This window comes from Sorex araneus, chromosome 11 (assembly GCF_027595985.1).
Source record: "Sorex araneus isolate mSorAra2 chromosome 11, mSorAra2.pri, whole genome shotgun sequence".
NCBI lineage: Eukaryota > Metazoa > Chordata > Mammalia > Eulipotyphla > Soricidae > Sorex > Sorex araneus.
In genome coordinates, this window is record NC_073312.1 from 35,240,297 (window position 1) to 35,257,389 (window position 17,093).

Here is a 17,093-nt window from a genome sequence, read left to right on the forward strand (position 1 = left end):
AAAAACTCTGAAAGCAAATATTAAAAATATTTGTTATAAAATTATAACAAATGGCATTTGTCCACCCACCTTTACGACATTGTCTCCTGATTGTCCATTATTTCGTAGACAATCTAGACAAATAGCAATCTGTGGGTCACTTCTGTGATAATCTTTGTCATCTTGATTTTCATCACCTTCTTCATCTACTTTAGGTTTGTCCATTTTTGAAGTATCATCTGTATTAAAGAAAAATAAAATATGACTTGAACTTGATTTCAAAGTTAATAGCAATGTTAATCATCTGAACAGTAAACTTACATCAACTTAATTTAACAGTTATTGATTATAAATAGCTGACAATTTTAATATGTCTTAAATGTTCCAAACAAAACAAAAGAAATTTTAAAAATTTTGGGGGAGGGGGTCACAGTCAACAGTGCTCAGGGCTTACTCCTACACTCAGGGATCACTTATGGGAGTAAGAAAGAGGGGCAGGGCTCAGAGAATCATATGGGATGCTAGAGGGTTGAACCTGGGTCAGCTGCATGCAAGCCAAGCACCTTACCTGCTGTATCCCTCCAGGCCCAGTTTTTTTTTCCAAACCGTAAGTGATTTATTAACAGACTAAAATGTCTAGGCTCACTGTGATATTCAAAGGAATTATTACAGACTAGCTATGCTTGGTCACAAAAATAACTGCAATTAATTATTAGGTCACTTAAAAACTAGAAAAGATTCTTCCCCCATGCTGGCAACCTAATCAAGAGCCTGGGCTCCTCTCTTTTCACAAAGAGACAACAAATTGTGTCTTTACTGGAGTTAATTCCTTTAGGAGAGGCGAATGTTTGGGGAAAGAATACAGTAGAGGAGAGAGTGTCAAAGAATATCAACATGGGTGGGTCAGAAGTCAAAAGCACATGACCAAGAGGAATAGGCTCAGAAACTCCCCTCTAGGGATCTACAGGTATGTCACCCCTACACTGAGTGACCCAGGATTTGAGAGGATCAGAGAATGGGAGCAGGAAGGGCCAGGCATGAGAAATACAGAGACTTATGGTAGAGAACAGGACTGTGGAGAGCAGAGATCAGTGAGGGGGTTACTGGTAGATTAAACTATTGGAAAACTGCTGACGTTAGAACCTAACCATGTACAGCAAAAAGAAGATGCACTTCTTCAATGAGGGAGAAGGATATGGATACCTTCCCAGTGCTCACCTTTTTCTTGGAGTCATCAGCACCCCACACTGTGCTTGAATGATAAACACAGATGAGATCAGGATCACCCGCCTCCTCCCACTACACCATACATCCAGGGTAAGGCTTGGCTCTGCTAGATTCTCTGTCTTCATTCACATGGCACCCGGGTTCAATAACACCTGCCAGGTCTTTTGAGGTGCTCATTACTACACAAACTGGGAGTCCACCATGCCTGGTTTGTGAGGGTTGGATGGAGTTGACAGATTACAGCAGCCATCTAGAAACTGCTTCCTGGATGTAAACACCTATTCGTTCTCATCCACAACAAGGACAGAACATTTCTCCGACAAGGTCTATCATGGATCTATGCAAACCCACATTTTCTGTCTCCCCAGCCTCAGAGCACAGTGCAGTCAGTGATTACATGAAGTCTGTGTAAAATCAGCTCCTTTCCAGCTGTGTAACTGTGAAAAGCTGGATTCCCTGTGCTCAATAACAAGGGCAGAGCATGCCTTCCACATAGGATACAGTTAGGAACAGGCAGAGACAAGTACTCTGAGCTAGGGTACATTTTCAGTCAACCCTCACATAGGCAGAGACCAGAGGGATTGTCTGCTGCTACCAGTGGCATCTGCCAGTGGCTGGGGTCTCAGACCCTCTGTTATCTCCCTTGAACTTTGAAAGCCTGCCTATAACCTACCATGCTCCAAGCTAGGTTACAACTGACAGGTCAGGCACACAGTCTGAGGCATGAGACATCTGAAGGCAAGGAAGAAAATGCTTCTTGAGCAGATGGTGAGGGTAGGATCCATCCCTGAATCCTCCTCAGCTCAAGCAGTCACTGCACCAAGAAAGGCCGGTATCACTGATAATCTACAGCATCAATCCCATTGCTTCCCATCTCCCTCCAGGTAAAGATCTTGGGCTTCTACAATATGCCTGCTTCTAAGCTCCTATCATGATACCTACAAAACAACAGAAAGCTCAGTTTCTAAGATCAACCCGAAACCATCAATTTTAATAGGACTGGAAAGAAAACTACTTAGCCTTTTACATATGCATAAGAACGATGAAGAAAGAACTTCACCTATTACATATAAAGCATCAGAACGATGAAGAAAGAACTTTGCCAAGTGATGAATCAAGACAAAATACTTGGAAACCTTTCAATGTGACATAATTAAGTAAACTACCCAAGAAAGACTTCAAAGTCACAGTCACAAGGAGGGTTCCCTGAAATTAGGAAAACAGTGGATGGACCAAGAGAACTTTAGGAAAGAAGGAGGAAGAAAGGAAGGAAAGAAGGGAGGGAGGGAGGGAGGGAGGAAGGAAGGAAGGAAGGAAGGAAGGAAGGAAGGAAGGAAGGAAGGAAGGAAGGAAGGAAGGAAGGAAGGAAGGGAGAGGGGGAGGGAAGGGGAGGGAGGACCAAACGGAAACAACAGCTTAAAAGACATTGTATAACTGGGCTAGAGAGTTAGTACAGCAGGTAGGGTGCTTGTCTACATATGCCTGAACTGGGCTTGATTCCCGGCATCCCATATGGTTGCCAGAGCACTGCTAGGACTTATTCCTAACCCCTCTCTTCCCAAAACCCCCACCTCCAAACAAAAAATGCTGCAGTAAAACTTAAAAACACAATAGAAGGGTTCAACATCAGAATGGGCAATGCTGAAACTGAGTAAGCGAACTGTGGGTAGTAAAAGGCATTCATAAGAACCAGCAAAACAAAACGATTCATAAAAGCAAGATATTGGCGTTGGAGCAGCAGTACTGTGGGTCGGGTGCCTGCCTTGTACATGGCTAATTTGGGTTTGATCACTGATACCTATTAGATCCCCTGCACTCACCAGGAGTGATCCCTGTGTGCAGAGCCAGAAGTAAGCTCTCAGCACAGGGTGGGAAAATAAGCCATGATCACATAAAAGGGAATCGCTGTGAGATGAGCAGTAGAAACTCTACAGGCCATAGAAGTCAAAGTTCTGAATGAAAGAAAGACTTCCAATCAAGAATACACTTCTCAGTGAGCTTCTCTCTCAGGGTTGAAGGAATGGCAAAAAACAACTTTACGGGGGCGGGATGGGGATGTGGGAGGAGGGGGCATGAAGGCCCATTTGTGCATTAAATGGGCTTTATGAGGCTATCCTAGAATGAACAATAAAAAAATACACTATCACTTAGAAGAAACAAAATACCAATAATCTAAGATGAAGGGGATAAAGAGAGTAATGATGTGACTCTTAAAATGAGTTTGAGATTTTCTTTAGATTTAAAATAGGACCTAACAGGTGGAGATAGTATAGCAAGCAGGTAGAGCGCTTGCCTTGTACACAGATGACCCAAGTTTGATACCTGGCATCCCATATGGGCCCATGAGCGCACCAGGAGTAATCTCTGAGTGCAGAGTCAGGAGTAGCATCTGAGCATTCCCAGATATCACCCATAAAATGAAAACTAAATAAAATTTTAAAAATAGGACCTAAGTTTAGAATTAAACCATAGGTATCCTCAGAACATAAATAAAAATATAATAGAACTAGAATATCATACTGCCACACAAAAGGCACAACTCAAACAAAACAAAGAGCAAAAAATAACAATAAGCAATTTTATTTCAATTATCTCCCTAGACTTTTAACATCCTCAACTCACCCAAAGGATCGATCTATCAAGAAACATAACATATTTGCACCAAAGGAAGGATAATCAAAATATATAAAGCAATTATGAAGATCTAAAGAGCATTAGTAGCAATTCAGTAGTGGTTGGGGACTTCAATACCTTATTATCATCAATGGACTGATCAAAAATAAAAATATGAATAAATAAAAATAAAAATAAAAACAACTGTCCTCATTGAGAAATTAGACCACACAGGTTTAACAGACATCTAGAGTTCACTCCACCCCATAAAACTTGAATATATACTCTTCTCAAACACAGTTTTAAGAACTGAATAGTTTTTAAGAACAGATCATAAACCAGGATGCAAAACAAGGGTGAACAAATTTTCAAAACTAATCTTATCTCTGTCCAGTAATGTTTCTAAACGATGTTAAAAATTACTATCTGCTAAATAGAGAATATGAAAGAGAAATGTGGTTACTTAGCATTGGTGAAGTTTCAAATTCTCATAAATACCTAGAAATATGTTTCAAATTCTAGGATATGTATATTGTTATCATGTAATTTCCATCTCTCAAAATTTCAAACCAGATTATCAGAGCAAAGCAGGACCCTCTGACCTGGTTTTTAGCTACATCTCAGTTGTCTCGCCTACTAAAATATACAAAATTCAATAAAACAGAAAACCCTCACTGTTTACTTGAAAGTGATGGCTATTTTTTCTTTCAGTTTCCTTTAGGTTTCTAATAACATTCCATAATTAGCCAATTTTCTGTTTCATCTCTCTTTGCCCTTTCTAAAGTAAGATTTCTTATATTTCCAATTACTCTCAGTGTGAAGAATAATACCATTTTGTGTTTTTGGATCACACCCATCAGTACTCAAGGCTTATTCATGGCTCTACTCTCAGGAATGCTCAGTGAACCATATGGGATGACATAAATAGAACCCAGGTGCAAGGCAAGGTCCTACTGGCTTGTACTATGTCTCTGGCCCCTGAAGAACTCTGCTTTTGCTTGAATTTATATAAAAGGTTCATAATGAAAGAAAAGTTCACAATGTTTAAAAAAAGGTTCATGAACTATTTACAGGAGAATTTTGAACTTGAAGAGATAAGGTTCATCAGTTACCAAAAAAAAAAAAAAAAAAACCCACCAAAAAAACAAAACCAAAAGAAACCCTCCAAAAACCAAAAAAATCCTGGGTGATTTCAGAGACGCCATCAGATACACACATTTAAAAAAGTTACCTTGTGAAGAAGCAGTTCTGATAGAGAAGGAACCACTAAGCAAAGGGTGCTAGGTGGGCCCACTAGGGATGGGAGATATGGGCTGAAAATAAGACTACAGACTAAACATGATGCCTACTTAATACCTCTGTAGCAAACCACAACACCCAAAAGGAGAGAGAGAGCAAAGGAAATGCCCTGCCACAGAGGTGGGGTGGGGTGAAGGGGACAGGGTGGGGGTGGTGGGAGGGATACTGGGAGCATTGGTGGTGGAAAATGGGCACTGGTGGAGGGATGGGTAATGATCATTGTATGACTGAAACGCAAGCATGAAAATTTGTAAGTCTGTAACTTTATCTCACAGTGATTCACTAATAAAAATTTTTTTAAAAATAAAATAAAAAAACTAAGTTACCTTGTCCATTTTCCTGAGGCTTGTTTTTCTTCCAAAATTCAGATTCACGCTCAAGTTCTTCTAATTTAAAAGAAAAAATAAGTATAAAAATAATGAAGCAATCACAAAATCTTTAGTAGAACTTTTGATTTCATAAAACTCAAAAATCTGCAAGAAGTCAAAGAACTTACGTTCTCGTAGTCCAGGAACCAGCTTAAATATAATTTCCTCTAATGTATTATCCAGTCTTCCAAAGATGAAAAAAAAGAAATATTAACAACAAAGACATGAAAATCCAACATGTAAACAGTTTGTGATCTTCATCTTGTATAAATTACAAAATACAGAACACACACATTTTAACACATCTACTACACCAAACTCTTTTGCACATGGAGCTCATCTGTTTCTAGCCTTTTCCACAGTGGGAGATTGGTTACAAAATGGGTCTCCTCTCAAAATGACTTTGAAATTCCTGCAATGATTAACAGATTGAGTCTATTTCCCCACCCAGGAATACAAGCTGGCTCTGAGACGAACTTTAGACCAATAGAACGTGGCACAAATAAGACAAACTGCTTAGTTCTGAACCTCAGACTTGCCAGGCATCACATGCTTCCTTGCTCTTTCTTTTTAGAATACTGTCAATATTGGAACAAGTTTGAAGATTGACTTGTATCCTGCAGTGGAAAGCTAAGTTGCTTCCCTGAGGTCATTTTACAAGTTCATTGACAATTTAGCATTCCATGTCTGATAGAAACAGCAGTGGTCTATCTGACTGGCAGCTAGCTTAAAACCAGCCAAGACCAGAAGAATCACCTAGATTTGCGAACCATAAATAAGACCCTAAAGAGAGTGGTATACTTTTCTGAACTCAGAAAATTTCAGAAGAAAAATTATATTAAATCAAATCAAATAAATGTTAATAACGGACATTCCTAGGTAAAGAAAATAACGTATTCTTTGCTTTTTGTGGGAATGGCGCTATTTTGTTAATAAATTTTAAGTTAAAAGGAAGTTTATTTTCTGAATTATTTGTATCTGGGTATCCATTTTAGGCTTCATTATTTGTGGGTGGGGATGAGAATGAGAGTGTGCTATCCTATAAACTGAAGAATTCTCAAGGGCATTCAGTATTCCCAGTCTTCTAGCAGCCAGCAAGACCACCCAATTCTGACAATCAGTACCATCACCAGATATTGCTAAATGTAAACTGTGTATGATCACCGATATAAATCCAACTATTAAAGCTTTGTTCAAGACTACAAACCACAATGGCTCTCAAATGTTAGCCAGTGTCATAACTGGAGATAACCGAAGATGGGTTTCACTCTTTAGAGTTTAGATTTTTGGCAGGTGTGAAAACTATCATTCTGGAACCACACATTAAAAGTCACTGGATCAGACAGAATTACCTATAGACAAATTAATCCAGCTTTACAGACTATTAGATAACAGTCTGCATCGTGCGATGACACAGATGTACATAAGGAGACTACTTAGAGCACAGCTTTTAACTCTTTTTAACTTTTTCCACTCAAAACCCATTTCCAACTGAGAAATTTTTATGTGACTCTAGGCACAGAGGTATGTAAAATAAGTACATAAGTAAAAAATTATTAATAATTAATAACAAATCTAAAGACAACCTCAGCATTAATATATACAGGACTGCGTTTCATAGTTCGAGAAGCTAGGTTCTAGAGAAAACTTGTATTACAATGAACAGTTCCCTAAAATCACAGTTAACCTGTGGCAGAGCTGTGGTAGGAACTTTGGGAAGTAAGGAGGGTTAGAAAAAGGTTGGAGGGGAAAAAGAGGGACATTGGCCTGCAGATAGGAAGTGATATCTGAGTTTGCTGAGACACTGAACTGCCATTTACATAAATCTCTACTTTATAATATGGGAAAAAATGAATTGGGATCTTATAAACCACTTCTAGCTTGAAAAGTACATGGTTATACTTAAGTAAATACTGTATCACTGTCATCCCATTGTTCGTTGATTTACTCAAGTGGGCACCAGTAATGTCTCTATTACACTCAGCCCTGAGATTTTAGCAGCCTTTCCATACTTGTCTTTCCCAAGGATTGGAGGCTCTTTCAGGGTCAGGGGAATGAGACCTATCATTACTATTTTTGGCATATCAAATACACCATGGGTAGCTTGCTGTGCGGGTGGGATACTCTCAGTAGCTTGCTGGGCTCTCCAAGAGGTATGTATATATCCTTTTACTGTGTCTGGGATATGAATACGCTACAGGGAGCTTGCAAGGCTCTCCCATGTGGGCAATAGACTTTTGGTAGCTTGTCAGGTTCTCCAAGAGGGAGAACAAGGCTATTAGGTGTTGCGTGGCCGCAAAGCTTCCGGGAGCTTGGTCTTACAGTCTCTGGATGTTGGCCGTTGGTGGGATTACAAGGCGCCGGGGGCAGTTTGGGGGTGTGGCTACCACAGTACTGGAAAATGGGGGGTCTGGGTGGAGAAAGTCCCAATCTGAGCAGGCTTGGAGATCTCTGCTCCGGGTCCCGCACACCTGGGTTCCTCTGCCAGTCCCTTTATGCATGAGACTCGTCCAAACGTGTGGAGAGTGGCCTTACTTGAGCATGACTGTGACTGGGTTCCAGAGGTCTTCAATTGTCACGGCTCTGCTTGGGGCGGGGAGGGAAGGGCAACTCATCCCCTTTGAGGGACCTGGTGAAGACAGCCAGGCACGGGGGGCAAGAGACTCTGTGTTGCTCTTTTCTGGGAGCTTGGTCTTATAGTCTCTGGATGTTGCCCGTTGGTGGGATTTTTAGGTTTGTTTGGACAAGCCTCACGCATGAAGGGACTGGCAGAAGAACCCAGGTGTGTGGGACCCGAGGCTGAGATCTCCAAGCCTGCTCGGATTTGGACTGGGCTTTCTCCACCCAGACCCCCCATTTTCTAGGCAGCCACACCTATAAACTGCCCTCGGTGCCGTGTAAATAAATACTAGTTATTTTTTAAAAATTAAGGACCAGGGATAAGACTGAGTAGCAAAGTGTATGTCTTGCATTGTTTGATATTGTTTTATGTAAGCACTTATACAATCTTTAAAAAATATGACATATACTTTGAAATGAGTAATACCAATATTAGTTTCCATAACTATCAGATCTACCCTCTTTTCACTACCAGGTAGTTCAAAAAACTATGAATAATAAATTTAGGAAATAACTAAACCTGTAAGACTGAGATATAGTTATAATTTTTGTTTGGAAATATATTTAAGAAATATTTAATATGTACAGCTTTCAGTCACTTAATAAAATACTTTAAAAAGAAATAAAATGCTTTACATGAAAATTACAAATTTTGTAAGAATCTATATTACCTGGGTCAAGACACAAGAAATATGTTATGTGATAAAAATTAAGAATCTACATAATTTACTTAAATAAAATAAAATGCATTTACTTACCTCAACATTTCTAAAGGGTTTGTCTCATGAACTTGATTGCCACACCTTGGACAATCATTGCTATCTTCAAAGTGCTGGACAATGCAAGTCTTACAGACTAGGAAAAAAGAATATATTAGATTAAAATGCATCATTTAAATTATCATTTCATTTTAAATTATATGTAATTAAGAACAGTCTTTTAAAAGATCCTAGTATTAGTTCACTTCTGTCTTCGATCACATTTTATAAAAATCTTAAAATTGTTACATTAAAAATCAATCTTATATAATAAGAACTACTGCTATAATTTTAAAACTGTATATGTTTTACCTATTATTTTTATTTAAAATATGTACAAACCAATTAATGTATTAGTATTACTAATACAAATTTTGGTGAATTAGCAACAAATTGGGTTTTCTTATTTAAAGAACTAAGAAGAATAAAGGTAGAAACTGTTGTCTGCATTTACTCTTTTATTAAAATTTTAGTTGAACACAACACAAAGAGGACCTTAAAAATGTAAGGGTTTTCCCTAATCTTGTATTAATTTGATTGGCACTGTGCTCCTTAGAAAAACAGGGAATATTAATGGAGCTTCTGGTCTTTGCTAAGCATGAGTGCTCAGAGGTACCATAACTGCATCTAATGCAAGGTATGGGCAAGTGGCATCTAACTGGTTTAAGGGGTGAGAGGTTAACTGGAAGAAGGACTGAGAAAATGACCAGGATACTGCTTTTGAGGGGATTGAGGAAGAAGCCTCCTGAGCTCTGCTCAGGAAGACTAGGGCTCCTCCTGGCAATTCTGTCAACTGAGCTGATAGTCCATTGTAAGGGAGTCAGAGAATTCCATGAGGCGTAGGCCCTGTGATGCCAGGTTAAAGACCAAGGCCACCTGGAGGGCCTTCAGGGCCACACCCAGTGGTGCTTATGAGCTTCCCGGGCTGCACCTAGAGATGCCAGGGGATTATGTGGTGAACTGAACTAGGGGTAGCAACATGCATAATCCCATACTATTTTTCTGGCTAAATTTGAAATTAAATTTTATAAATGAAAATATAATTTTGGATGTAGGCTAGAAACTAATGTAGTCCACACTTTTTCCAACCTTTTCCCTATTACCTACTTATTAGGCAAACTGTTTTGTATTAATATCTCAGATATATTTATAGCATTGGAACTACTATTTTGAATCCAATTCTCTATCCGGATACTCCTTTACTCCATTTTATTATTCTTTATGAACTAAGATATTCACATCACACAGTGCTTTCATTACACCTTGATAACTTCATTACAAACTATTTTATGTCTCTTAGCCTCTTCCTCATGCCTCACGTGATCTAAAAGGGGAAAACAAAGTGCATCTAAATGATTAACCAAGAGTAAATAATAGGAATATCAAACTGTGGGTGAAATGGTAGAATAAACACTGCAAGCAAAACTTCTTGCTAAAGCACAACCAGAAATCAACTATATATCCTCATGTACTCATAACCTGGCTTGTTTGAAAGACACATGCATCAAAGGAATTAAATTGGAGGGGCAGTGTGAACTGGGGGGGAGGTATGAATCAGGGAAGTGATATCTAAGCAGCACAGTGCACCCCAACCTTGATTACAGCAAGTAGTCTTTACCTGGCAGAGTGAAGGACAAGACTCTAGAAACAACGTTCACTTTAGATCAGAGGTGCCAGATAAACAAAAACAAACAAATCCGCATCTGCTGTTTCAGGCTAGCAGCAGTTTGGATGGCTGAGTCTCTGGTCCCCCTTCAAAGGGGAACAGTGTGGCCGTATACTTATGGCCCAGAGACAGAGACAAGGAGGCAGACAGCTGTCAGGAACCAGGACAGCATGGAGCTTTCTTTAGGCTATATTCAACCCCTTCACCCTCACTGCTTCTGGTAGCACTGGGATAAAACCAGTGAGGATTATTATCTTACCCTCCCTCTACCTGCCACAGTTACAAAAACAAAGAACTCCAAGATGAAAGCTAAGGTGCCACCAGCAGGGAGGATGAAAGATGCTTCCCAGATTCTTTAAAAACAAAAACAAAAAAGCAGGCAACTGTTGCAAAAATAAGATGGAATTTCTCATAGAAAATGACAGGTCTCCAAAGGACAAACTTATAGAATTGAAGAAGGTAACAATGGAGAATGAATATCATTAAAAAAAAAAACAACCTTAATACAGAGAATCTCAACTAAACACAAAAGCAGTAAGTTTAATGTAACAGAAAGGAGCTACATGAATACAAAGCATCACCATAGAGACCAAAGAAACTACAGAATTCCAGAGATGCTGAGTATGTAGAGTCTACTGAATGGAATTTAATCTATCATAGAAAGCATAACAACTCTCACCAAAGAAAAAATAGAACATACAATCACAAATTGTATGGGAGAATGGAACAAGATATGGGAAAATAAGGAAAATGAGAAATACCAGCATACATTTAAAAGGTTAGACACCAGACAAGTACAAGCAAGTGGTAAAAAAGAAAAGGGAGCAGTCAACATTCAAGGAAATAATACTGAGAACTTCCCAAACCTACAGAACAAACCAACCAAAGATATCCAGGAACCTGAGGTAACACTCGAGCTTTTAATTCAAAATGCCTATACTGAGACACATCATTGTTGAACTACCAAAAAGTCAAATGACAAATAATATTTAAAACTTAAGGAAAACAAAAATATGTAGCATACAAATGGAACTTCACCAAACTTTCATCAGACTTAAAGGTCACAAGAGAGTGAAATGACATATTCACACTACAAGATCTTAGACCAAAAATCTTGCTGGGGAGATAGCTCAGTGGGCTAGAGTTCATAGTTTGTATACCAGCATTCCAGGTTTGATCCCTGGCACAGCATGGTCCCCTGATTATTTAACTGGAAGTGACCTCTGAGTTCAGACAGGTGTGACTAAGCCACCCCCCCTTCCCCAAACACAAAAATACCAGCCAAGAATAATTTACCTGGCAAAATTATTATTTTCAAACAGAAGCTAAGAATAGCTTATAATAATGAGGCCTATTCAACAAGAAATACTCAAGAGTTAGGCATGAAAAGCAAAAACAAAAGATCACAAAATTTTGAGCAAGAGGATAAACAGAAGTATAAAAACTGAAATAGAATGATGATATAAAAAAAGTCAAATGAAGAGCCAAATCAAGGGAAAAACGGGCCTCATTAAGCACAGAAAATATGATATAAACATTTAGAAAAAAGTGAAGAAAATAAATCACTAAGATATTACATGCATATGTAAAAAGAAATAGACACAAAAATGGGAGAAGAACCTAAAGGATGAAACAAAAAGTGAATGGAAACCAAGAGCTGGTTCTTTGAGTTAGGAAGACTTGCAGACTCTTGAGCAACCACGTTCACCAGGAAAAGAAAAACTAGGAAGGAATAGAATCACAAGTACAGAAATTTCAGCAGCAATCAAAAGCCTTCCCAGGACCAGATGACTTCACTGGTGAGTGCTAGAAAACATTCAAAGACTCCATCCTACTCAAACTCTTCAAAGTCATTCCATGAGACAACTAATAACTAATTCGCAAGCCAGAAAGGGACTGAAAAAAGGAAAGAAGAAAACCAGAAAACTATAAACCAGTATCTCATATAAACCAAAAGACAAAAACCTCAACAAAATCTTGACAAATCCAATCCAACATGTGAAGAGATCATTCATTATGACCAAGCAGCAATCATTCCAGACATGAAAGGACAGTTTAACCCAGACAATTCATTTAATTCAATGCACCACCTCAACAAAAATTAAAAATTATAGGATTGTATCAGTTGGTGATAAAAAAAAATCCTTTCACAAGATTCAACTTGTTTATGATAAAAATGTTCAATAGACTGAGCACCCACAAACTCCCCCGGCACCATCCATGTACTCTGACCAACGGCCAAGACACAGAGACTATAAAAAAAAGTTCCCAGAAGAGAGTGATGCAGAATCTCGCATGGCAGAGCCTGGCAAGCTACCCGTGGCTTATTCGATATGCCAAAAACAGTAACAACAACGGGCTTCATTTCCCTGACTCTCAATGGAGACGTTACTGGCACCTGCTTAAGCAAATCGATGAAGAATGGGCGACAGTGATACAGTGATACTGAAACTAGAAGGAGAACATCATAACTTAATAAATGCTGTAAGTGACACAGCCAATATTCAATTGTGAAAAAACAAAAAAGCTTTTTCCTTAACATTTGGAAGAGGACAAAGATACTGATTCTCACCAGTGCTTTTCAACATAATTTTTTGTAGGTCTTAGCTAGTGAGCAATTAGGCAAGAAAAAGACATAAAGGAATTCAAATTGGAAAAGAAGCAATAAAACTATCACCCTTTGTGAATGACATAAGATACACAGAAATGTACACAGCCCTAAAAACTCTTCTAGAAAACCACGAGATAAGTTCACAATAAAGTGGCAGTCAAAAAAAGTCAATATACATCAATCTGATGCAGTGAGTTGTAGAAAAGAGAAATTAAAAAAAAATCCCTTTTACAACAGCACGAAAAATATGGAGTAAATCTAATAAAAGAGATTAAGGATCTATACATGAGCAATAGCACTTTACTAAAAGAAATATAAGATGAAACAAAGAAATGGAAAGGCACCCCATGCTCATGTATTAGAATATTGAACATTGGCTAAATGGCCATCTTAACTAAAGCAATTGGGCAGTGCAATCCCTATCAAAAATTTAACGGCATTTTTCAAGAAAATTAAACAAATAAATTAAAATCTGTGTGGAACCATGAAAAAATCCCAAATATCAAAGCAATTCTGAGAAAAGAAAAACAAGGGCATCACACATCCTGGTTTCAATGTATATTATGAAACTATGATAATTAGAATAGTATGCTATAACAAAATCAGACACATAGACCAGTAAATTTAGATGGGGATTTCCTAAAAAAAAAAACAAAACCAAAAACCCAAAAAACCATTAGGATTCCATATAATCCAGCACCCTTTTAGACATATATCTGAATAAGATAAACACTACTTCAAAATTATATTTGTATCCCATTTTCATGGTAGGTTATTCATCACTGTCATCATCATCAGTGTCATCCCGTTGTTCATCAATTTACTCGAGCGGGCACCAGTAATGTCTCTATTCCTCACCACCCTGAGATTTTAGGAGCCTCTCCTTACTTGTGATCCCATGATTGGAGGCTCTTCCAGGCCGCTTTCCGGACTGACACATTATAAGACACTTCCTACTCATTTTCAATAATTACCACACCATATTTGATGGAGTTCAGGCTGTAGGCAACGAATCATAGAGAGTAGTGTGTGTGTGTGAGTGTGTGTGTGTGTGTGTGTGTGTGTGTGTGTGTGTGTACACACATACTCTCAGAGAGCCTGGCAAGCTACCGAGAGTATCACGCCCATATGGGCAGAGCCTGGCAAGCTACCCGTGGCATATTTAATATGCCAAAAACAGTAACGATAGGTCTCATTCCCCTGACCCTGAAAGCCTTATTCACAATAGTAAAACACATGGATTCAATCTAAATGCTCATCAACAGATGAATGGATTTCAAAAGTAGTGTGTATGTGTGTGTGTGGGGGGGGTCGATATACTGTCTCTAAAAAAGATGAAACTGCCTTCTGAGACAAAAACGAGTGAATACTGAGGTAACTATGCTAACTCAAAGACTTTATCATATGTGTTCACTCACATGTGGAATATGAATTGCTACAGCAAATGATGTGGCAAGAAACAGAAAATTAACTCTGAGGCTTAACTAAAACCATTGGTGTTACCTGATGGGAAAGGTAGGGAAAGGAATGTGGAGAGAAATATGATATTGAAACATGGTGGCAGGAGTGGTAATAATTACATTCATACAAGGGAAAAAAGATAGATCCTTGAAATTCCATAATACTGCAAACAAAAAATACAAAAAAATTTAAAAAGTATTAAGATTCCTACCACTAAGAATAGGTCAGAAAATTCAAGCATAACACATCAACTCATCAGAGCACAGTCAGAGAAATTCTTTTTTATTTTTTATTATATTTCATTCCTTATTCTGGAGAAAATCTTTTAAAAATATAATTAGGAGACTCAGTGTGATATAATCTAATTTTTAAAAATTTATTATAGTTAAGGGAATGTGTTGACAATGATGGTGTCATTTATGTCCAGGTGTACACAGTTTCCTCACCTCACCACCACCAAAGCATTCAAGACTCCTCCCCCCAAGCCTAGGAATCTAATTTAAAAAAATCAGTATGTAAAGAGAATAGCATTTTTGTATTTCCTTATTTTTTTCTTACTGGCTGAACAGACATTTGCTGAAAAGTCAGGCAATATACAACAAGTAGGTGATGCAGGGCAGGGGGAAACAAAAAATATCTTTATCTGTAGGAAACTTAGACCTTAGACTGGGGAAGGCAAAGAATTTTAGTAATAAGTGAAATTTACAGAAGAAGTAAAAAGTTAGAAAACAAAGTGGGAACTGACAGCTATCTTAGATAATGACTGGTTGAGGAGGAATTCCATCCTCACTCTTTTCACCATTACATACAGCTACATAAAATCTGACTGAAAGAATCAGAAAAATTTATATATGTGATATATAAAACACATATAAACATTTATATCATACACATAAATATATATCACATATATAAATTTATAGATATATATAAACATGTATTTATCTATCTGTATCTACCTGTATAAATACGTCCCCCAGCACTAATTCTCTTGGCACCTAAAAACTTCTAAAAAGTAAAAATAATGTTCAGGCAGAGGGGGCTGTCTTGGTAAACCTTACTGAAATGTAAGAAGAGAAGCTGTATTCTTTTAGAAAATTACTGGTATTTACTCTTCACGTCAGTCCCTGAAATATGGGAAAACCAAAAAAAAGAAAAAAAAAAAGGCAGCAAGAACTAAGGGTATTGCAAAGCTTGATCCTAACCTGATGTTATGACCCCACCCTGGAGCTCTGATCCTTGTGATTCAAAAGGCTTATCATGCTCAAGAATTTAGGAATTCCTCCCGGTTATCTAAAAGCCTTGGACAAACAGATCCACATGACATGCTCAAATCAAGTTCTCACTTGAGTCATTCATTGGGTAAGGGGAAGAACTGCCTTAACAGGAAATAAAGATAAAATCCAGATTGAAGAAAGAAATATACCTCTCTTCCATCCAAGTTGTGCACTATTTCAAGAATAAGGTGGTGTTAATTGCTTAAGGTTAAAGCAATATTTGTGCCTTAGGAAGCTGTTGGGGAATTATTTATATTCTATATCTGGACTGTCCAATATGGTAGCCACTAATCACTGGAAATGTTAGTTGATATGACCATGAACCTCAAGTGAGTCTTTCATTTGTCAGGCACACATTCAAAGCTCCTGATCCATCAAGCTAAAACCAATGCTCAAGTCTCTCCACTGGTAACTAAGGTTACTTTACTAAAGAGAGAGAGAGAATGAGAGAGAGAGAGAGAGAGAGAGAGAGAGAGAGAGAGAGAGAGAGAGAGAGAGAGAGAGAGACTGAAAGAAATGAAAATTTGTATCACTACACCAATCACTCACTAGCATCTTAGTACTCTTACATATCCCCATAAATTTCATATGCCTATTAGATGTCAATCTCTACTTTATGCACTAGATACCTAACCAGTGACCCAAATGCATTGCTCCATTATCACCTTTCCCTACTTCAATCATCTGCTAGCTAATAAAGATTCTCATCAATATTCAAACATACTATTTCCCCATTTCAAAAACAAAAACAAAACCCAAACTTCCATGGACTGTATTTCTCTTGTTAGTTTTTATTACATTTCAAAATTCCCCAAACAAACTCTAATTCCTTTCTTCCCATTCTTTCTTGACTGTATCAATACCTTTAAGTAAAATCTTCACATAGTCACAGTATAATGATCAAAACCAGGACATAAAACATTTCCCATTCTCTCACCTCTTCATTTGGTACCACTCTATTGAAATTGCTTGACAAGATTACCCACTACCTACTCTTGCTAAATCTAGTGGTCTTCAGAAGGAAGGGGGAAATAAAGTAAATACACTGGGTAAAAGAGGAACAGTATGGTAATGGACTTTCAGTGGTGAACAATATACAGATGTTGATTTATGATGCACACCTGAAACTTACATATTATAATACAGCATTATTTCAATTAAAGGACTGGAGCAATAGCACAGCTGGTAGGGCATTTGCCTTGCACATGGCCAACC

The 17,093-nt window shown here is 38.0% G+C and overlaps 1 protein-coding gene across 4 annotated transcripts in view; it reads right to left on the minus strand.

Moving 5' to 3' along the window:
- Positions 1-17,093, minus strand: part of PCGF5 (polycomb group ring finger 5) — a 110,377-nt gene that overhangs the window by 23,040 nt on the left and 70,244 nt on the right. For all 4 annotated transcript variants that reach the window (XM_055118925.1, XM_055118926.1, XM_055118927.1 and 1 more), the window contains exons 3-6: positions 8,864-8,960; positions 5,615-5,670; positions 5,445-5,504; positions 70-218 (exon numbers count right to left, since the gene is read on the minus strand). In XM_055118925.1, coding sequence (XP_054974900.1) covers positions 70-218; positions 5,445-5,504; positions 5,615-5,670; positions 8,864-8,960 — 362 coding nt within the window. The remainder of the gene's footprint in view (positions 1-69; positions 219-5,444; positions 5,505-5,614; positions 5,671-8,863; positions 8,961-17,093) is intronic.